The 22,563-nt window shown below is 47.3% G+C and overlaps 1 protein-coding gene across 1 annotated transcript in view; it reads left to right on the plus strand.

Annotated features, from left to right (window-relative positions):
• SNTG2 (syntrophin gamma 2) overlaps positions 1-22,563 on the plus strand; it is a 116,814-nt gene that overhangs the window by 22,793 nt on the left and 71,458 nt on the right. Inside the window, exon 2 of the mRNA XM_070459139.1 lies at positions 19,727-19,864. Coding sequence (XP_070315240.1) covers positions 19,727-19,864 — 138 coding nt within the window. The remainder of the gene's footprint in view (positions 1-19,726; positions 19,865-22,563) is intronic.

The raw sequence follows: 22,563 nt of genomic DNA on the forward strand, positions 1-22,563 counted from the left end.
CTTCTTCCCGTTCTATAATATTTTCCACGAAGTGATGGGACTGAATGGCACCATTTTAGTTTTTTTGAATATTGAGTTTTAAGCCAGCTTTTTCACGCTCCTCTCTCCCCTCATCAAGAGGCTCTTTAGTTCCTCTTCCCTTTCTGCCATAAGGGTGGTATCATCTTCATATCTGAGGTTGTTGATATGTCTTCCAGCAATCTTGATTCCAGCTTGTGATTCATCCAGCCTGGCATTTCACATGATGTACTCTGCATGAAAGTGAAAGAGGAGAGTGAAAAAGTTGTCTTAAAGCTCAACATTCAGAAAACTAAGATCATGGCATCCAATCCCATCACTTCATGGGAAATAGATGGGGAAATGGTGGGAACAATGGCTGACTTTATTTTGGGGGGCTCCAAAATCACTGCAGATGGTGACTGCAGCCATGAAATTAAAAGATGCTTACTCCTTATGAGGAAAGTTATGACCAACCTAGACAGCATATTAAAAAGCAGAGACATTACTTTGCCAACAAAAGTCCATCTAGTCAAGGCTGTGGTTTTTCCAGTAGTCATGTATGGATGTGAGAGTTGGACCAGAAAGAAAGCTGAGAGCCAAAGAATTGATGCTTTGAACTGTGGTGTTGGAGAAGACTCTTGAGAGTCCCTTGGACTGCAAGGAGATCCAACCAGTCCATCGTAAAAGAGATCAGTCCTGAGTGTTCATTGAGAGGACTGATGTTGAAGCTGAAACTCCAATACTTTGGCCACCTGATGCGACTATCTGACTCATTGGAAAAGACCTTGATGCTGGGAAAGATTGAGGGCAGGAGGAGAAGGGGACGACAGAGGATGAGATGGTTGGGTTGCATCACCGACTCAATGGACGTGAGTTTGGGTAAGCTCCAGGAGTTGGTGATGGACAGGGAGGCCTGGCGTGCTGCAGTTCATGGGGTTGCAAAGAGTCAGACACGGCTGAGCGACTGAACTGAACTGAACTCTGCATGTAAGTTAAATAAGCAGGTTGACAATGTACAGCCTTGATGGATCCTTCCTCAAATCTGAAGACTCAACAAGTCTTCTCAACAGACTCAGAAAGTCTGTTGTCCTTGTCTGGTTCCAACTGCTGCTTCTTGTCCTGCATACAGGTTTCTCAGGAGGCAGGTACAGTGGTCTGGTATTCCCATCTCTTTTAAGAATTCTCCACAGTTTGCTGTGATTCACACAGTCAAAGGCTTTAGAGTAGTCAATGAAACAGAAGTAGACCTTTTTTTTTAATTCCCTTGCTTTTTCTATGACCCAACAGATGTTGCCAATTTGATCTCTGGTTCCTCTGCCTTTTCTAAACCCAGCTTGTACATCTAGAAGTTCTTGGTTCATTTACTATTGGAGCCTGACTTGAAAGATTTTGAGCATTACCTTACTAGTGTGTGAAATGAGGGCAACTGTACAGTAATTTGAATATTCTTTGGCATTCCCTTTCTTTGGGATTGGAATGAAAACTGCCTTTTTCCAGTCCTGTGGCCACTAATGAGTTTTCTAAGTTTGTTGGCATATTGAGTGCAGCACTTTCACAGAATCTTTTAGGATTTGAACTAGCTCAGCTGGCATTCCATTCCTCCACTAGCTTCATTTTAGTTTTGCTTCCTGAGGCCACCCTGACGTCACCCTCCAGGATGTCTGGCTCACGGTGCGTGACCATACCGTGACTATCTGGGTCACTAAGATCTTGTTTGTACAGTTCTTCTGTGTATTACTGCAGTCTCTTCTTAATCTCTTCTGCTTCTCTTAGGTCCTTGCCATTTGTGTAGTGCTTGCCATTACTGTCATGACAGAAATCACATCCTTAGTCCAACAAATGCAGGAAGGTGGATGTTCCTAGGACTTAAATTTTAGTTCTCACTACTGAAGTCTTCAGGTTTTTATGACAGACTGAGAATAATCCTGTTCTTGCTGTAAAACAGAGCAAATGTTCTCAGTAAACCAAGCTTGAGAGATAAAAAGCTTACGTTGCACTTACTAATGGCTTTCTGATCGGTTCCTCTGCATGGACCAACCGGATGGTGTTTCAGGTGAATTGTTTCACAATATGCTTGAAATTTCTACTCAAGAGGAACTTCTTTTCTAAAATATCTTAATTACATGAGATCAGTTGCCTAAAGATTTAAACCTAGTTAGAATTAAGTTGATCACACAAAATTTCTTTTTTAAAAGTTTTGCTGGTTGTAGTGAACAGCAATTTATTAAAATGGATGTCACAGTTATTAACTTTCCTGGCATGCCAGTTGGTGGTAGGAATGAAATTTGGTTGTGAGCACAATTGGGTTTGTTTTTAGGTTGGGGTACTTTGTGTTTTACATGATTATAACCACATTTGAACTGTTTATTGGTGAGTCTGGCATGTGGTTGGCCCAACCACTGCACCATGGACCTCTGAACTGTTTATTAAATCATGACAGATGACAGCTGATAAAAATGGACATTAAGATTATCTTGCAGTGGTTTGCAAGGAGCATTCTTAATTTTAATGAGAAGCTTCCTTGCAGCTTTTAGAAAATATCTATTTGCATATTGTGTCCTGAATCAAATCCGGTTCAAGATAACATATAGATCTGTGCTTCTGTAAATAAATTTGCATTTGTCATTTGGAATTTAGTATGTTTATAACCTTCACAGGCTATAAGTGGATTCTGGTATAAGATTCTGGAATCTTATCTTTTTTATTTTATTTCACATTGGTAGATTAGTGTTGAGTGTTTATAGACATTTTTGACTATTTTAAGGACTATTTTAAGACTATAATAGTTTTACCACTTATACAGTGAAAAGAAAGGATGTCTAATTTGGAGAAGATTCGGATAGTAATTATGTTTTACTCTTACATAAAAATTAACACAAGCTTATGAATTACATATATTTAAATTATTCTTAAATTTGACTTTTTGAAGTTTCCCATGCAATGCAATTTTCAGTTCTGTCTTTCTGACAGACTCGGTGATTAACAGCGCATGTGACAGGAGGTACTGTTTCAAAGCATTTAATTTCAGTGTGGCAGGAGAGAATAGTATTACGACAACACGAATTGCACACACATAATTGTCTCTCAAAGAACCATCCTTAAGAAGGAGAAGCCACTGTTTAGAAAAGAGCACCTGGGAACGTCTATTTTTGTAGAGCAAGTCCTGCTGCATGGGCAGCCTGCTCTGTGGCCACCACACCGAGTTCTGTGGACGTGTGCACCTGAGTCACACCTGGGAGCTCGGGAGATGTGACTGCCCCAATGTCGAGTCACTAGACCCACTTACACGCACGCGCACGCGCACACACACACACACGCACACACTGCACACACAGGTTCATCATCGTTTGTCAGGGTCCACCGTCCATATAGTCAAAGCTGTGGTTTTTCCCGTGGTCATGTATGAATGTGAGAGTTGGACCATAAAGAAAGCTGAGCGCCGAAGAATTGATGCTTTTGAACTGTGATTTTGGAGAAGACTCTTGAGAGTCCCTTGGACTGCAAGGAGATCAAACCAGTCCATCCTAAAAGAGATCAGTCCTGAGGATTCACTGGAAGGACTGGTGCTGAAGCTGAAGCTCCAATACTTTGGCCACCTGATGCAAAGAACTGACTCATTGGAAAAGACCCTGATGCTGGGAGGGATTGGGGGCAGGAGGAGAAGGGGACGACAGAGGAGGAGATGGCTGGATGGCATCACTGACTCGATGGGCGTGGGTTTGAGCAACTCTGGGAGATGTGATGGACAGGGAGCCTGGCGTGCTGCTACCTGTGGTGTCGCCAAGTGTTGGACACGACTTAGCAACTGAACAACAACAGCAACATCTGCCTGATCTCAGAGTCACGGCTGAGGACGAGGGGCTCTGCTTTCACCCTCTCTCCATTCTTTCTGTTTTAAAGAAAATCAGATGCTCTGTCAGGTGGGGAAGACGTCCTGTTAAGGTGTTCTCTGCCCACTGCCGTCGTGTCTGATGATGGAGTGGACTGTCCTGGTTGAAAGGCCAGGGCTTCTGATGGTGTCCTTTGTGTTTGAGAGAAAAGGGGATGAACTGTCAGAACAAGCAGTTTACCTCCAGTGGTGGTTGAAGAGTGTTGGCTTGTGATTCAGAACAAAGTAGTGGGCAGTACAACGTGCCAGAAAGGGATAAAGCAGTGAGATGCCCATCTGGTCGGTCCACACATGGTGTGAGGTGTGAGGAGGGGGTCAGAAATTCAGGCAGCCAAAATGAAGACAGAGCCTGGGCACTTAGAACAAAATGAAGACAGAGCCTGGGCACTTAGAAAGTCAACTTACGTGTTTGTCCAGAAGATTTATTTATTGCTCATCGTTGAGCTTTAGAATATAGTCAATTATGAACTTACAGATCAGTATACTATTCAAAATTTTTGAAATACTTATTATCACTTTGTAATTTATTGTGCAGTCAGCTTTAACAATTAAACTAGTTTCTATTGTTTGGGTTTTAATGTTTTTCTTTTGACTTAATTAAATTTTTGACTTTGTAAAAAATTACATTGTGAAAAATTAAAACTATAGAAAAGAAAACTCAGAGAATTCTCAATTCAGTCCCTATTCACTCAATCTGGATATTTCCTGCACATGTTGGTAATCATTTTGGTTATTTTCTGGGTTAATTTATGTTTATTATAGTTACTGTTGAAAAATTAATATGTACATTCTCCATTTTCTTACACATTCCTCTCCTTACAACGTCATCCTTCAGGGAAGCTATCACACACTGTGTGCACGGCATGGTGCCTCGGCTTGCCTTGACCTTGGCTCCATGCTGGTGTGTGACTGTCCCCTCTTGGTTCAGAGCAGTCACTGCTTGAAGGTGCAGTGCGTACATTCAGCCCGTCCCCTACTGCCTTCCTCCCAGGCCTTGGGGAATACAGAAGTGTTGCAGGTAGTATTTCTGCGTATGTTGTTTTCTGTAGGTGAGGGCGTCTTGAAGTTAGAATCTTTTGAGGAGGCGTCACAGGGTCGAATAGTAAAAGCACACTTCATTGGGGGATTTGAGTTTCTCTCCCTGGGGTAGTACGTTTTGCACTTAACTGAACAATTTGTTTCCTTCAATGGTTCACCAGTGGAGGCTGTTGTCACGGGTTTATGTGTTTATGAGTCAGAGCTCTGATACAGAATTCCCAGCTGGGAGCACAGGGCCCGCGCTTCTGGTTGACCAGGTGTATTTCCACCTTCACCTGTCTCCTGGTTATGCCACTGGTGTGAGCTGTGGGTAATCTTATCTGCTCTCCTTTTCGGCCTCTAAGGTTTGTGCAAGATGTCCATCAGATTTTAAAAGTTACAGTTTTCCAGTGGGAATCTGAGATTAGTTCTCTGACTTAATTGGGCAGAGTCTTTTTCCCTTATCTGTAGCGGAAGTGCTGTGACACCATCACCTAATTAAATGCTGACCAAACACGGCGCTGGTGGTTAGAGAAAAGCGCCACCTAGGCTTCCGGTGGCTAGTCCCGCGGACGGCAGAGAAGTCAGGCTGCAGACCAGACCGCCGTCCTGGCCATCTTGGGAAGAGCCTCCGGGGGGCTTAGCTGTCAGCCTGTGTGCCCTGCTGAATGCATTCTCAGGCATGAAACTGCTCTGTGCTGCCTTATCAACACACACATTTTGGAGCTGGTGAATGTGTTTAGTGTTCAGTTAAGGAATTAATTCCATTGCAGTATTATCTCTGGACAATTCATTGAGTGGTGATTTAATTTATTATCATAACATTATAAGCGGTAAAGATAAAGTGCAGTGAAGTAGTTGTGAAGCTTACCACTAAAACTTGAATTTGAATTAGGTGGCGATTTGTCTCTACTTAAAAAAAAACAGTGTTTGAAATAATGCTGTTACTGAAACGCTACTTAACCACTCTTTTTAGTACCAACTGATAATAAATAAAGTGAAGACTTTTTGTGATTCAAAATTATGATGATTTGCTGACACAATTAGTAAATTCCTTTGAATTTTGACCACATGATTTGTTCTTGTATACTGTCTCATCAGAGTTTTATTTACATCACATGAAACTAGCTGTCAGGGTGTTGGGAATGGTTTGGACAATCATTTCTAGAATGCAGGGTTACCCAACACCCATCTACGTAGAGATGATGTTAGCATAAGAATTTCCCCAGCACAATGGAATGATTTTAGCAGTGATTCTACATTTGTGCTTTGAGTTGCATTTATTTGGAGAATAAAAGCTATCTTCATTTCATATCTTAATCCAATTTATGTCCATCATTTTTGTAAGAAAGAGTGATTTCTCTGGTAAGAAATGTGTTATTACATGACAGAAAAGCCCAGGACTGTGTTACATTCAGTGCTCTGGGTATTGAATTTCATTTTTAAACATAAACTAATGAGGTGTGTGTGGTTAGTACCACGTGGGCATGATGGGGTGTGTGAACCATTTATTGAAAGTTAAGGGGGAAAAACGTCTAACAGGAAGTTCTCTAATTCAACCTAATATAACATTAGGGTGGAAAATTAGCTGATTTTTCTCATGTAAATTTTCCCAGATGAAGAAACTGTATAGAATTTAGTGTCAAGTATGTAATCACTGCAGATGGTGAATGCAGCCATGAAACTAAAGGACGCTTACTCCTTGGAAGGAAAGTTATGACCAATCTAGATAGCATCTTAAAAGCAGAGACATTACTTTGCCAACAAAGGTCCGTCTAGTCAAGGCTATGGTTTTTCCAGTGGTCATGTATGGATGTGAGAGTTGGACTCTGAAGAAAGGTGAGTGCTGAAAAGTTGATGAATTGTAGTGTTGGAGAAGACTCTTGAGAGTCTCTTGGACTGCAAGGAGATCCAACCAGTCCATCCTAAAGGAGATCAGTCCTGGGTGTTCATTGGAAGGACTGATGCTGAAGCTGAAACTCCAGTACTTTGGCCACCTCATGCGAAGAGTTGACTCATTGGAAAAGACCCTGATGCTGGGAGGGATTGGGGGCAGGAGGAGAAGGGGATGACAGAGGATGAGATGGCTTGATGGCATCACCGACTCAATGGACATGAGTTTGAGTAAGCTCTGGGAGTTGGTGATGGACAGGGAAGCCTGGCATGCTGCGACTCATGGGGTCACAAAGAGTCGGACACGACTGACTGAGCTGAACTGAACTACTGTACTTCTAACTACCGCAAAGTTTCTAAACTAGAACAGTGTCTCCAAAAGAGAGAAGCTGATTTTCTTGACACTGTATTAGCTCACATTACCAGCACTTCAAATCAGAAAGTGTAATGACGTTAACTGGGAAAATAAATGCCTTTCTTATACGTAACACATGTTAGGTTTCCTTCTTTGGTTCTGATTTTACAAACAAACAGGCTGAAGTTTTGTTCACAGAGCAAACAGCCCGTTTGGTGGAGGAGGTCAGTTAAAAGCTTCTGAGTCAGAGCAGGTGGGTCAGGCTGTCCCCCTGGGTTCTGGGTCTTGGCCCAGGTCCCCAATGGCCGACGAGGAAGACCTCTGAGGGTCCAGGAGGGACGTACCTATACAAGGACCCGATTTAATCAGGCGCCTCCTCCTTCCAGGGTCAAGGGTCAAGACAGGCCCCCCGTGGGAAGTGGGCAGTGGCCCTGGGTTGATCTTTCAGGGAGGAGACTGTGTCGGGGCGCGTGCATCCTGTCCTCTGCCTGGCACATGGGGCAGCTGGGGCGCTCATTTAGATCAGCGTGGGATGTGGGTGTGCGTGGGGGCCATGTCGCCACCCTGGGAGGACTGTGTCCCCATCCTGGGAGGACCAGACACCTCCTCCCTCCTGGCCTCCGCTTCCACCCTGGGATCCAGCCTGCCCGCTGGAGTCTGGGGTCCGCAAGGCGCATCTCATCCGGAGGGTGTAAGCGCACCTGCAGAGGCCCCAGGGCAAGTGAGGAGTCAAGGTTTCCTCCAGGAAGAGAGGAAGCTGGAGCAGGAGGAGGAGCCCGCAGGAGGCCGAGGAGCTGCGGGGTCCAGCGGGGCAGCAGGGGCGTCCAGCGGGGGCAGGGGCGTCCAGCGGGGCAGCGGGGCGTCCAGCGGGGCAGCGGGGGCGTCCAGCGGGGCAGCGGGGGCGTCCAGCGGGACAGCGGGGCAGCGGGGGCGTCCAGCGGGGCAGCGGGGCAGCGGGGGCGTCCAGCGGGGCAGCGGGGGCGTCCAGCGGGGCAGCGGGGGCGTCCAGCGGGACAGCGCGGGCATCCAGCGGGGCAGCGGGGGCGTCCAGCGGGACAGCGCGGGCGTCCAGCGGGGCAGCGGGGGCGTCCAGCGGGGCAGCGGGACAGCGGGGCAGCGGGGGCGTCCAGCAGGACAGCGGGGGTGTCCAGCGGGGCAGCGGGGCAGCGGGGGCGTCCAGCGGGACAGCGAGGGCGTCCAGCGGGGCAGCGGGGGCGTCCAGCGGGACAGCGGGGGCATCCAGCCTGGCCGCTGCCACCAGGGCCTGAGCTCCGACCTCTGCGCTGAGCTCACACGTGTCTCTCTACATCTGTGCCACCTCCAGTGATGACCTGAGTCCTTTTCCTGACCTCGGGTGCCTGGCCTGTTGCTCAGGGGGGATGTTGGGCTGGTCCATCTTGTCTGTCTGCTTGGACTCAGGAAGGCAACGTGAAGTTTGGAGCCTGGATGGTCGCTTAGCCAGAGGGTGTCCTCCCTGTGGCCCCCCTCCAGTGCTGGGTGGACCGGTCTTGCTCCTGGAATGTTCTCCATTTAAACTAGGAGAGGTGCTTAAAATCCAGTGACTTGCCCAGGCCTGTGGGGTGTGCATCTGGATGATGGTGAATCTATTTTTAAAGCAACTCTCTGCAGTCAGAATGTGCAAACAGATGCTGAGTCTTTGTTTTGGAACATGGAGATTAAAAGGCTTTAATTTTTTGTTAAACACAATGTTTTGTTAAAGTGTAAAATATGAATTTATGCCTCAGGTAGGTAGAAAGTTATCATGAGAATGTCCATAGCATGGGTCACGTCCCTGATCTGATGGCCACGTGAAGGTTTGGTCCATGGTACGTGCTCTCAGGCTGACTGATCTGACCGCAGTGACCATCCCTCTTGCTGGACAACTCAGTGACCCATGGTGTCCAGGAAGCTTGGGTGACGAAAATGCTGTGGGTCCCGTGGACCCAGTGGTTCCCCAAGACCCCTCATCACTGTGCCCACCCAGCTCCAGGTGTGGCCACGTCTCTGCTCCACGACCGCAGCTTCTTGACTCGACCCAACAAGTGCTCGGGAGCTGGTGCCTGAGCTGGGAGATGGTGCAGCGTAGCTGCGGATGTGGGAAGGGTAGGGTGTGGTCTGCACTGGGGATGGCTCTTGAGGGCAGGGGTCTGCAGACTCTTCCAGCGAAGGACCCGATAGTGCTTCCCGCTGCGTGGCCCCCGAGGCCGGGACTCTGTCCAGCTCTTGCGGGGGCGAGTAGCTGCCTCGTGTGGAGAGTGCAGAACTGGCATCGTGTGTGCTAACGAAAGTACTCACCAGGAAAGCGTGCCTTCATTTAGCTCCTTGTGCAGCGAGATGAGTCGCCAGAGAAAGTATTAACCATGAGATCTCGCTTACACGTGTGATCTAAAAAAATAAAAAAATAAAACGGAAACCACACTCACAGAGAACAGGCCGGTGCCAGAGTCAGGGTGGGGGTAGAGGGGGGCGTGGTGAGTTGGTTTTATATTTATATTTAAATAAATAGAATTAAACATAGAACTGATGGATCCTCTCAAAGGTACGAAACGGGATTGCCAGAAGAAGGATGAAGAGACAGTGAAACTTTGAAAATGTTGCTGTGGTCGGTGTCTGCCCAGAAGTGAACGAGGACAGCCTGGTGGCGAGTCCGTGCTATTCCAAGCAGACACCTCAGACCCCGCCAGGCGGGTGAGCCCCACTCTGCCGAGGCTGGCCCCCTTCTCTCCTTCACCTCCCCCTCCTTTGGCATTTTAAAAGTCTCAGATCAGTGGTCCTAAGAGTCTTGGAGCCCCTGCTGACGCTCACTGTCTGAGCGGGGACCTGCGGCCTCGGGCGTGTCCTCCCTGGTGTCTAAGGACCGACGGGTCGGTGGACACGGTCTGCGCTCCGTTTCATCCGAGTTTCTACCTTATCTTTAGAGCCCTGTTACCATCTTTACAGAAGTATCCAGTGCCTCAGGCTGGATCCACTGGTCAAAATCTTTGCAAAGGGCCTATTACCATTGTACTGTAAGGATATTTGTGCATTACTTATTTCTGTTAGGAATTTTAAGCAAGATTGCTTCTTCTCATTATAACTACATTCTCACAGAGTGAATGTGTAAGTTTCCACTACCAGAATGGAAAAAAAAAAGAAAGAAACCAAGAGCAGATAGATGACTGTGGCAAACACGCTCTTGTGGCCCGGCTGGTTCTTCAGATGAAGTAGATGGTGGCTTCTCCAAGCCTCTCCCAGAACGCCTTCCCGGGGAGGACGCCAGGGGCTGGCCTGCCCTTGACCTCAGAGCTTGGAGCAGCCCCGTCCTTCCTCAAGCCAGCAACGCCCGTCGGGCAGTCTCGTGCTCACGCTTAGTAGCATCCAAGCTAGGCATCTGTGCCATTTTCTTTTGTAATATTGTGAGTTAAAGTGTAAAGAAAGTTAGTGCCGTAAAGACGGGTCTTACCGATTACACAGGAGAATCTGTCTTCTGAGAGACTTAGTTATTAAGTATCTCAACCGTATGATTGTTTTGACACTGGTCGCCCACGTTCACCTGAGCCCTGCTGCATTCGGTAACGACAGCGAGCAATATCTACGGTGAGTGTGTGTGCCTGATTTATTGTCAGAGTCAAACGTGAAGGCCTCTCCACCGAAATCCCGGGCACATTGGGAACATTTAGACTCGTGGGGCTTATTCTATTTCCACTAACTGTCGGCTCTTTCCAAATGAGCCCACATTTTGTTTCCGCCTTTTTCTAGGCTGAAATCCTTATTGAGACTATTCCCCTTGACAGTCAGTTCCTCTTTGCAAACCTGTAAGTTTCTGTGGAGCATGTGGACCCTGGTGTAGACCCCCTGCTGGAAGCAACAATACCTCTTAGTGCTGATAAGGATCTTCACTCTCCCTTTTGGAGTCAGATAAATCCCCACTTGTAATATATAAAGACTTGTCTCAATAACTTCAGCAACAGTGTCTGAGTGACTGACAGCTGAATCTGGTAGTAATAAATGGTAATTCATTAATTTTTTGTGATTGTTTTAATGTCTTTTATGACTTTTAAATGCGTGTACACGTCTCTTAAGATTTTTCTCACAATTGGATTTCATTTTAAAATGCAATTTAAGGAAGTAGATGTCTATTTTAAATAACACTGAAATGCTTTTTGTGTGTCAAATCCAAGTTATTCAAATGTTATTCCATTTTGTTTAGTCTTTTGATCTTTGGGGCTCATTATAGCAGTCTATTTTTACAGAAATAGAAATCATTCAACAGCATAAGAGTCCTACCTTTTTTCCCTTCGAGAAATGCATCTTAAGTAGGTCATTATTGACAGATCTCGCTTGTTGCCTTTGATGTCTATAAAGTCATGGGGATGGATGGTGGGGTGAATCTGACGTCCGAGTGGCAGTTACAAGGTCAGTGTCGCTGATTAAAGTCTGACTCAAATTTTAAAGCAGACGATTAAAGTGCATTATCTGACGTTTTCCTTGGATCATGGAAACATACAAGCCCTACCTCTCACCGCCATGGGCAGCCGGCTGTGTCTCTGGGCACCTTCCTCCCTGTGGGAGGACGGGTGTGTGTTCAGACCTTCCGTGTCCATGTGTGGAGAGCTGGCCAGACGCTGCCTGCCCACTGCTGAGCCCCGTCGGGCTGTCCTGGGTGGGGGCTCTGGGCTGGATGGATGGGGGCAGGCGGTCAGTCAGGAGGAGCTGAGGTCAGCCGCCCTGGCTCCAGCCCAGACCTGCCCACGGGCCCCATGGAGCCCCGAACCCACAGTCGCCCCCTGTCTGCCTTTCGCCTCCAGCCCCCAGGAAGGCTGATCCTTTCTCCTGCTTCCATCTGGGTCGTCCTCAAAGCTCCCTGCCCTGAGAGTGTCCTAGGGAGTTTCCGGACCCCGCTCCTCTTGCCTGTGACGTGGGGGACCCCCAGGCAGTGGTCCCCAAAGCTTGGCCAGGATGCCCTCAGGGACCCACACCCTCTCCTGAGATCCTGGCCTCAGCCTTTCTCCTCCTTCTTCCCTTCCTCCCACAGCTTGGCCCCAGCCCCTCCAGCCCCAGCTTCTCCCTGCAGCTCCTGCATCCCAGGGCCCTGAGAAGTCCTGGGGCTCCGTGTCGAGTTTCTCTCCACCGTTGCCAGCCTCAGGGTGGATCCACTCATCCCAGGGATGAGTGATCTGTTGATGCCAGGGAAACCTTGTGTCCTCAAACACGAAGTCCCCTTCTTTGTTTTCCAAATTAAAATAATTTGGAGCTTTCCTTTGAAATTGGCATCATACCTGATGGCAGGTGTCAGTTCGCAAGCAGTGACGGCAGCCGTCATTTCCCAGGAGGTGGGACTTGTGACAGCATAGGCATCCCGCCCTGCGACTCTGCTGCTGCTGACGCCTCCGACGTGGGCAGAGCTCGGCCTCGGAGGTGGGCACGGCTCGGCCTCCAAAGTGTGCCTGTGGACAGAGCTCGGCTGCCCACAAACGCAGTGGTTTCCGAGTTTGCTCTGCGTTCATTTTTCTTTTTCTGTCAGCTTTCAGTTAGCGAGGTGGCTGGATTTTCAGCTGATGCCGATGTTCATCTGAAGTCAGAGGTTTACAGAAAGTGGGTGGGCGCGTGTTGTCAGGAGCACCGGGAGGTGTGGTGAGCTGCCCGCAGGGGCCCCACAAACCTGCCCTCTCCCCAGGCCCCGTCCCTCTGCCCAGGGTCATTTCTGTCACCCTCAGCCGGTCCATGGACGGAGAGCGTTCAGCCAGGGTGCATGCGGTGGTTTCTCCCACGTAGTTTTGCTTTTTGTACCTTGTTAGGAAAGACTTCCTGAACCAAGAATGTATTTATTAAAATTTTCAATTCATCTTTAACACAGCTGGAATAAAGTAAGGGTCCGATTCACAGTCTCCTCTTGGGGCTCACTGTTGTCCTGATGGTGTTTATTCTTGTTCCTCACCCGCCGGCACCCGCCTCCATGCTCAGAGGGGCTCTTCCTGGGCGCTCCTGTGTTCTTGTGGTCAGTTTTTCAAACCCTGTTATCATTTTCCCCCACAATTTCCACTATTATAAATGGACAGTGTCATACTCCTTCAATTATAACATGCAATGAATATCAACATACATTTTATGTATCACTGTGAAGAGTAAGGCTGTCCATGAAATATTGAAAGAACATCTTTGTAATACACTCCTTGGTTTCACAGATGCTAAATTATGGACAAAGCCCATGTTAGAACCAGTGGCAAACCTCCCACCACTTCTTTTCTAGCAGCGCTTCAGCTCCTCTTGGCCTTGTTCTCCCTTTAATCGGGGTCTTTCTGTCAAGGTCTAGACTGATTCATATTCTGGGTGGAATACAGTGACTGCGTAGACCAATTTGGGGACAGTTTCCCATCCACAGGCATTTCTCTATTTAATTAGCATTTCTTTAGTATTTTTCAATGAAGGATTACATTTTTTCCTTTTAAGTATTCATGCTGTTTTGCATATTCTTGAATAACTAATGGTTTGCGGGGAGAAAGACATAGTCTCAATTTTTTCTCCTGGTTCTATTGTATAAATGCATGAGTCATACTGATAGATTCCACTTTTATCCATCCATATTTCTAGATGTTCATAATTTCTCAGATATCTGTACATTTCTTTGGTCTTATTTATGGACATTATTATCATCTGTGAATATTGTTAATGTAGTAAATTGTTTATGCCTTTAAGAGTATTTTTCCCTACCTCATGGTGGGCAAAGGTGAACTGAGAAATTCTGAATCACTGCAGGGGGGTTGAGAATTCTATCATCTCGCCTTCTAGAGTGACATTTACTGGAGAGGTTGTAACCAGCCGCTCTGTTATAGATTCACAAAATTAGTGAGCATCTCTCTCAGCCTCCAAGAGGAAGTTTTCCATTTTCAACACAGAATCACTGATGCTCTGAGTCTCATTTAGAGGTTTCCCAGATGGTCGGGAAAGATACCTCTTAATAAAAGGCTTTGTCATGAATGACTTGTCAGGTGTTTTTGAGGCTTGTACATAATCCTACAGGAGTCTCCGTGCTCTGAGCTATGGTGTGGGGGCTCCCAAGAGTCCCGTCCACCCGCCCCGTGTGGTCCAGTCCTGCCTCCATCCTGGGCTGGGCTGTGTGTCCACGGCGGTGGGCAGGAGTGAGGAAGCTCAGTTATAGGAAAGACAGCTCCCGACTTTTGGAGCTCTTTGTAAGCTCTGTGCGTGAGTCTTTATCAAACATGTGCTACCCAAACCTCTCACTCTGTGGGCTCCATTCTTCTCTCCTAATAACCTCTTTAACTGAACAGAATCTCCCAATTCTAATACCGAATACTTTATCAATATCTAATTTATACTTAGGGCTTTTTTGCAAGTTGTTGGCCTTTACTCCAGGTAAACCTTTCTCCAAGTTATTGAAGATATTTTCATTCTCTTATAAACATTTCATTCTTTGCCTTCATTTCGAGTTTGCATCCAGCAGTGTTTGATTTTTTGTACACCATGCAGCGGGCTTCACTTTTCTGTTGTTGCAAAGACTGCTCTTTCCAGACCCCATGCAGGGCCCCGTTCACGGCCTGAGGGGAGTGTGTGCCAGTCCGTCTCGGTTCTTGGCTCTCTGCTCCTTTGCCCTGCTCTCCTTGAGCTCACGCCCCATTTCAGCTGCTACAACCCTTGAATGGTTCTTGATGTCAGTCTGTGTACATGTGAAGCTGTGTTTCTCTTTTCCAAGATTACCTTTACACTTGAGCCTTGTGTTTCTATCTAAACTTGAGAACCGCTTTGTCAATTTCTAAAAATATGCTGAGGTCCTGGTTTTCTGTTGTTTTGAATCTCAGATCACTCTGGGGAGCACTGACACCTTGGCCATGTAAGTTCATCCGCCTCACGAGCACGATCTGTTCTGTGACATGAGTCCCCTCATACGCTCCTCCTGTGTTAGTTGCTCAGTCGTGTCCGACTCTTGCGACCCCGTGAACTGTAGCCCCCCAGGCTCCTCTGCTCATGGGATTCAGCAAGACACCAGAGTGGTCGCCATCCCCTCCAGGGGGTCTTCCTGACCCAGGCACTGAACCCAGGTCTCCTGCGTTGCAGGCAGCTTCTTTACCGACTCAGCCACCAGGGGAGTCTCTTAATAACATTACTGAGCATTTCAGTGTAGAGGCCTGACGTGTCTTTTCTTAGGTTTATTTCTAGATGTTGATGACTTTCTAATGCTGCTGCACGTTGCATCTTTTTACGACTTCCAGCTGTCAGGCTGGTTGCTCCTGTGCTGACATGCACTTTCAGAATATTGGCAGAGTAGAGCACTGACCATTCATCAATGCCGTGAGCTGTCGCTTATATTTTTCCCACTTTAGGTTTGTCTCCGCACTCTGGAGCGTCAGTGGGAAAGGCTGGCTTGGTTTCTCTTTCCCACCTTGGGGCCTCGTCTGTCTGTAAAGGCAGGTGTGTCCCCCAGGGCGGGAGCTGCCGGGCCCAGCTGTGAGGGTGAGCAGCCGCAGGAGGAAGTTTTCCATAATCAGCACAGAGAATCACAGATGCTGAGTCCCGTTTGGAGGTTTCCCGGAAGGTGGGGAAAGGTACCTTTTATTAGAAAGCTTCGTTGTGAATGACGTTTGTCAGGTGTCTTTTGAGGCTTGTTTGTGATCCTACAACAGTCTCCGTGCTCTGAGCTGTGGTGTGGGGGCTCCCAGGAGCCCCGTCCACCGGCCCCATGTGGTCCTGTCCCACGTCCATCCCGGGCTGGTCTGTGTGTCCACGGCGCTGGGCAGGAGTGACGATGCTCGGTTACAGAACAAGCAGCTCCGTTTTGGGGCACGCTCTTCCTCTCTCGGGTCACCCTTTCGCGGTGGGGGGGCAGGGTGGAACAACGCCCGCTGTGAGCGGCCAGTGGGAGGAGCCCGGGCCCAGCCCAGGGTCGGCTGCTGGCAGCGCAGGAGCAGCTGGGGCTGATCTGTCACCCGGAGCCCACTCCCACCCGACTGCTGCCCTCATGACTGACCATGGCCGCAGGAGACCCACAGAGAAGCGCCAGGCAGGCCCCTCCAGATCCCAGGAGCCCTGAGGTTTGGGGTGTCTCACTAGGCCCTGGTGGGTGACTGTTACACAGAGTAAGTGACACTGACATTCAGGTGAAAAGCTACATTCCCCTCCTTGTTCATTGCTCAAGACGTATTTTCATTTTTATATTTTTCTGCATCTGGTTTGGTAACATTTTCTTTAGGATGTTTGCATTTATGTTCAAGAAGGTGATAGATAAGTTAATTTACTTTGTTATAACCTCCTTGCTGGGTTTTTGTGTCCAACTTGGCTTGAGTTTATACAAGTTAAATGGTGTTCCTTTTTAGTTTTTCTCAAAGACTTTGTGAGTTTTTTTTTCTTGAAATATGTGGAATTCACTGATGAAGCTGGTATAGCCCTAGAGTTTACTTTGTAAAAGAATTTTAATAGTGGATTCAGCTTTTAAAACAAATGTAATAATATTTGCATAAAAACAGTGACGAATAGGAGTAACCAGGTGGGTGTGGCTGTCCCAATAAAACTTTATTCACAGAAACAGGCCCTTGGCTACCCTGAGATTAGATTGATTTTCAACAGCTTTTTAAAAATAAAAATGCATTGAAAGATGTAACTATTCTTTGAAACACCATTTCAAAGAGCTGTAACTTCATTGAAAATACATTCTTATTTCCACTGTGATTTTTTTTAATTTTTTATGGCTTCTTATTTATTGATTTATTTAAATTGGAGGCTAATTCCTTTACAGTATTGTGGTGGTTTTTGCCATACACTGACATGAACCAGCCATGGGTGTACATGTGTCCCCCATCCTGACCCCCCTCCGTCTTCCCTCCCATCCCATCCCTCTGGGCTGTCCCAGTGCACCAGCTTCGAGTGCCCTGTTTCACGTATCAAACCTGGACTGGCGATCTATTTCACATATGGCAATATGCATGTTTCAATGCTATTCTCTCAAATCATCCCACCCTCGCCTTCTCCCACTGAGTCCAAACTCTGTTCTTTACATCTGTCTCTTTTGCTGTCTCACATATAGGGTCATCATTACCATCTTTCTAAATTTCATATATATGCGTTAATGTACTGTATTGGTATTTTTCTTTCTGCCTTACTTTACTCTGTATAATAGGCTCCGATTTCATCCACCTCAAAAGAACTGATTCAAATGCATTCTTTCTAAAAGCTGAGTAATATTTCATGGTGTATATGTACCACAGCTTCCTCATCCATTCGTCTGCTGATGGGCATCTGGGTTGCTTCCGTATCCTGGCTATTATAAACAGTGCTGCGATGAACATTGGGGTACATGTGTCTCTTTCAATTCTGGTTTCCTTGGTGTGTATGCCCAGCAGTGGGATTGCTGGGTCATATGGCAGTTCTATTTCCAGTTTTTTAAGGAATCTCCACACTGTTCTCCATAGCGGCTGTACTAGTTTGCATTCCCACCAACAGTGTAAAAGGATTCCCTTTTCTCCACACCCTCTCCAGCATTTATTGTTTGTAGACTTTTGGATAGCAGCCATTTTGACCAGCGTGAGATGGTACCTCATTGTGGTTTTGATTTGCATTTCTCTGATAATGAGTGATGTAGAGCATCTTTTCTTGTGTTTGTTAGCCATCTGTACATCTTCTTTGGAGAAATGTCTGTTTAGTTCTTTGGCCAATTTTTTGATTGCGTTATTTTTCTGGTATTCATAAACTGCTTGTATATCTTGAGATTAATTCTTTGTCAGTTGCTTCATTTGCTATTATCTTCTTCCATTCTGAAGGCTGTCTTTTCACCTTGCTTATAGTTTCCTTAGTGCAAAAGTTTTTAAGTTTAAGTAGGTCCCATTTGTTTATTTTTGCTTTTATTTCCATTACTCAGGGAGGTGGGTCATAAAGGCTCTTGCTGTGGCTTATGTCAGAGAGTGTGGTTTTTACACCTCTGATCTGTGGTGGTTTAGACGTTTGTTAATCAATGTTGAGAAGGAGTTTTGGTGCTCTCTTTTGCTGCTCACTTTCCACTGTGGAGAATGTGAGGACATGGTCCTTCTCACTGAGTCACAATCGGTGATTCTGACCCTGTGAAAAAATTTCATGTTGGAGTATTTTTTTAAATTTTTATTTAGTTGCTAAGGCATGTCTTACTCATTTGCGACCCCATGAACCGTAGCCCACCTGGCTGCTCTGTCCATGGGATTTTCCAGGCATGAGTACCAGAGTGGGTTGCCATTTCCTTCTCCAGGGCAGCTTCCTGACCCAGGGACGGAGCCCACGCCTCCTGGCCTGGCAGGCAGAGTCTTTACCGCTGAGCCACCTGGGCAGTCCCGAGTTGGAGAATAGTTGACTCAGTGTTGTGTGTGTTTTAGGGAAAGAGCAAAGTGATTCAGTTTCCCTGTCTAGATAGCTCCAAGGTAATAGGTTATAGTTCCCCGAACAGTAGGTCTTCATTGGTTATCTATTGTATATATAGTAATGTTAGTGATATATAGTGTTGTTTTGATCCTAGACATGTATTAAATATTCTGTTTTTATCTGCAGTGAAGATTTTTTAGCAGGAATCTCAATTCCACTAAGTTATTATAAGAAGAAAATCATAGCGTGTTACTGTTTCTTTGTTCTTAATATTCCGTTCCTTCAACGGGAAAAGCTTTGTGTTGATCACGGATCAGTGTCCACCAGCCCCACCCTCGGGGTCTGTGTGTCCCGTCGTTTCTGCTCCAGCCTCACCCCTGCCGGCACTCACTCCTGGGGCCTGGCTGGGGCTCTGTGGGCCCTGGGACCGTCCTCTGGTCCCGGGTGGCAGACCAGACCCCGGCGGCCTCACCAAGCATCCTACCTGCCCTCTCCCCTCTCCCAGGTGCGGGGCTGTGTCTAAGGCCATGCTGGCCAGAGTTCTGTGCAGGAACCGGGGGGACGAGGTGGCCATTCCATTGGTCTCCCGTGACCCATGCCACCCACTGACCAGGCCCCGCTCAGCCTGGGGCACGTCCGTGACTCCACGTGGAGGAGCCAACTTCTCTAGTTTATCCAGGGTGCCTTTCTGACCCATCCATTCTTCACTTGCTAAAAACATGTTTTATACAAATCCTGTAAAAACTGATCAGGAAGAAATATTAAAACAATCCCACGATTTTGTTGAACTGTGTTGTTGGAGGAGATTCCCAAGAGTCCCTTGGGCTGCAAGGAGATCCAACCAGTCCATCCTAAAGAAGATCAGTCCTGAATATTCATTGGAAGGACTGATGCTGAAGCTGAAACTCCAGTACTTTGGCCACCTGATGCAAAGAACTGACTCACTGGAAAATACCCTGATGGTGGGAAAGATTGAAGGAGAAGGGGACGACAGAGGATGAGATGTTTGGATGGCATCACTGACACAATGGACATGGGTTTGGGTGGACTCTGGGAGTTGGTGATGGACAGGGAGGCCTGGCGTGCTGCAGTCCATGGGGTCGCAGAGGCGGACACGACTGAGCGACTGGACTGAACTGAATCAAACCCTTGTGAGATGCGCGGGTGTGTGGTGAGCACAGCTTGTTTCAGCCTGGGCGCGTTTGCTGGGGTCCCTGCTCTCTGTCCTCACACGTCCCACCTCTGCTCTGTTGCAGACTAAAACCGGGGTCGCCTCAGTGCACGGCGAAGGGTCTGGCCACACCTATGACGTCCGCCTGCAGCTGACGAAGGAGGTGCTGACAATTCAAAAACAGGATGTCATCTGTGCTAGCGGCAGCGGCCCCCGCGCAAACGTGAGTGCCTCTGCATCTGCAGGCCCAGGCTTGTCTAGACCGCGTCACGCCGATACGGGCGAGGGGCTCCCCAGACGGAGGCTCCCGGGGGCTCCCGGGGAGCTGTCCGGATGTCCAATTATTGCAAAGCAAAGTGTCTTTTCAAGTTTGTACTGTTTGCTCTCTCGATGGCTTTCTTAATTTTATCCATATATTTTCCTTGAGGAGCTTTATATTAAAAACATCCCCAGACAGCACACCATGAGACTGAGTATATTCTCATGGGAAACTCAAAAGCTGTGATGAGCAAGGTCATCTCCTTCCTGAAGGAGGAAGAACTCCAGGGTTTCTACCTGGAACCACAGGCAGTGAAAGGTACAGGAGGTGCTTTTCAGAGTCTACCTCTTCCTTGCCTCCATGGATGCAAATAGAGTTTTCACATAAAGCTTGGTCCTTCTTGCCTTCAATTATAAGTGAAATGTTCTTAATGTGTTGGATGTATTGGAATGTTGAATAAAAATTAGAGAACAATGGTTTTGCTAGTTTTATCTCTAAATTTACCTTGAGATGACTGCAAATGATATATTAAATATATAACACGTTATAGTTGAAGTTTACTGGTTTCCTCCCAGTGGGCTTAAATGGGTAAGGATACACAGGTGCATTCTGTGTCTCTGTATATTTATAATCTATGTAGATATTACCAACATGCATCATTACTCGTCCTCTGAATAGGCTGTCCCATTAGCTATAAAACTGATGAGCAAGAAGCCAGGTGGAGGAAAGGGTGTTCCTTCTGCGAGATTCTGGAAGTACCCCAAGGCTCTGCCATCCCCAGGTGGGCTGGCTCTTCTGGGATTGCTGGAGACGCCTTCTTTGTGGGTCTCTGAGTCCTTGTAACCTTAACCACATAGAAGACGTGGGCAGGACGCTTCCACCCGGCCTGTCCGCACTCCTGTGGTCAGCGTGCCGTCCTCAGCGCGGGAGCCCCGATGTCACCAACGGAGCTGCGACCTTGCCTCCGTGTCCTCACACGCATGTCTCCCTCTGGATGGCGTCCTCCTCCTTCTGTCCTGGAGCCCAAGGCCGCCCCCTGGTCCCGCCCCGGTTCTGGCCTCGGTCGAGGGCGTCCCCTGCACATCCAGGGTGGCGGAGCCTCATGATGAAGGCGGGAGACAGGATGCTCCCCCTGGACCCTCAGGCCCGGGTTCTGCATCCCGTCCTCTTGATGACACCCCTCGCCCTGCCCCATGGATCCTGCAGAGCCGCCTCCTCCAGCCCTTAGAAGAGTCCCTCAGAGCCAAGAGTGCCCCTCTCCAACAGGTGGGCAGCCTCGTGCTCACCCGCACAAGGCCCATCCCTTTGCTGATTGCCTTCCACGTGCTCTCAGGACCGTGGGCGGTAGGTGGAGAGGGAGCAGGAGGGAGCAGCCAGGGTGGTTCTGTAGCCACTTAAAAGTGGCACCTTTCTTAACAGTGAATTTGTAATCAATAGAAAGTTTCAGATAAGTTATAGTAAAAACAGGTAATGTTTCTACACTATATTGTCCAGTTCAGTTCAGTCACTCAGTTGTGTTCAACTCTTTGCAACTCCATGAGCCGCAGCACGCCAGGCCTCCCTGTCCATCACCAACTCCTAGAGTCCACCCAAACCCATGTCCATCGAGCCAGTGATGCCATCCAGCCATCTCATCCTCTGTCGTCCCCTTCTCCTCCCACCTTCAGTCTTTCCCAGCATCAGGGTCTTTTCCAGTGAGTCAGTTCTTCACATCAGGTGGCTAAAGTATTAGAGTTTCAGCTTCAACATCAGCCCTTCCAGTGAATATTTAGGACCAACTTCCTTTAGGATGAACTGGTTGGATCTCCTTGCAGTCCAAGGGACTCTCAAGAATCTTCTCCAGCACCACAGTTCAAAAGCATCAATTCTTCGGCACTCAGCTTTCTTCATAGTCCAACTCTCACATCCATACATGACCACTGGAAAAACCATAGCTTTGACTAGATGGACCTTTGTTGGCAAAGTAATGTCTCTGCTTTTTAATATGCTGTCTAGGTTGGTCATAACTTTCCTTCCAAGGAGCAAGCGTCTTTTAATTTCATGGCTGCAATCACCATGTGCAGTGATTTTGGAGCCTAAGAAAATAAAGTCTGACACTGTTTCCACTGTTTCCCCATCTATTTCCCATGAAGTGATGGGACCAGATGCCATGATCTTCATTTTTTGAATGTTGAGTCTTAAGCCAGCTTTTTCACTCTCCTCTTTCACTTTCATCAAGAGGCTCTTTAGTTCCTCTTCACTTTCTGCCATAAGGGTGGTATTATCTGTGTATCTGAGGTTATTGATATTTCTCCCAGCAATCTTGATTCCAGCTTGTGCTTCATCCAGCCCAGCATTTCCCATGATGTACTCTGCATATAAGTTAGTAGCAGGGTGACAATATACAGCCTTGATGTACTCCTTTCCCAGTTTGGAACCAATCCGTTGTTCCGTGTCTGGTTCTAACTGTTGCTTCTTGACGTTCATATAGATTCCTGTGTATTATCCAGGAAAAATAAATTATACTTTTTAGAATTCAGTATCAGAGTCTCTGCCCAAGGGACTCTGTCAGAGTCTTCTTAATGGAAATTATTGGTTCCTTCATAAGAACGATGGGCGTGAGTTTGTAAATTTATGTTTACAGTTTCAAGTGATTTATTGGTGCCCGAAGCTTGATGTTGAGA

The sequence above is a fragment of the Odocoileus virginianus genome, chromosome 31 (genome assembly GCF_023699985.2).
Source record: "Odocoileus virginianus isolate 20LAN1187 ecotype Illinois chromosome 31, Ovbor_1.2, whole genome shotgun sequence".
Taxonomy (NCBI): Eukaryota; Metazoa; Chordata; class Mammalia; order Artiodactyla; family Cervidae; genus Odocoileus; species Odocoileus virginianus.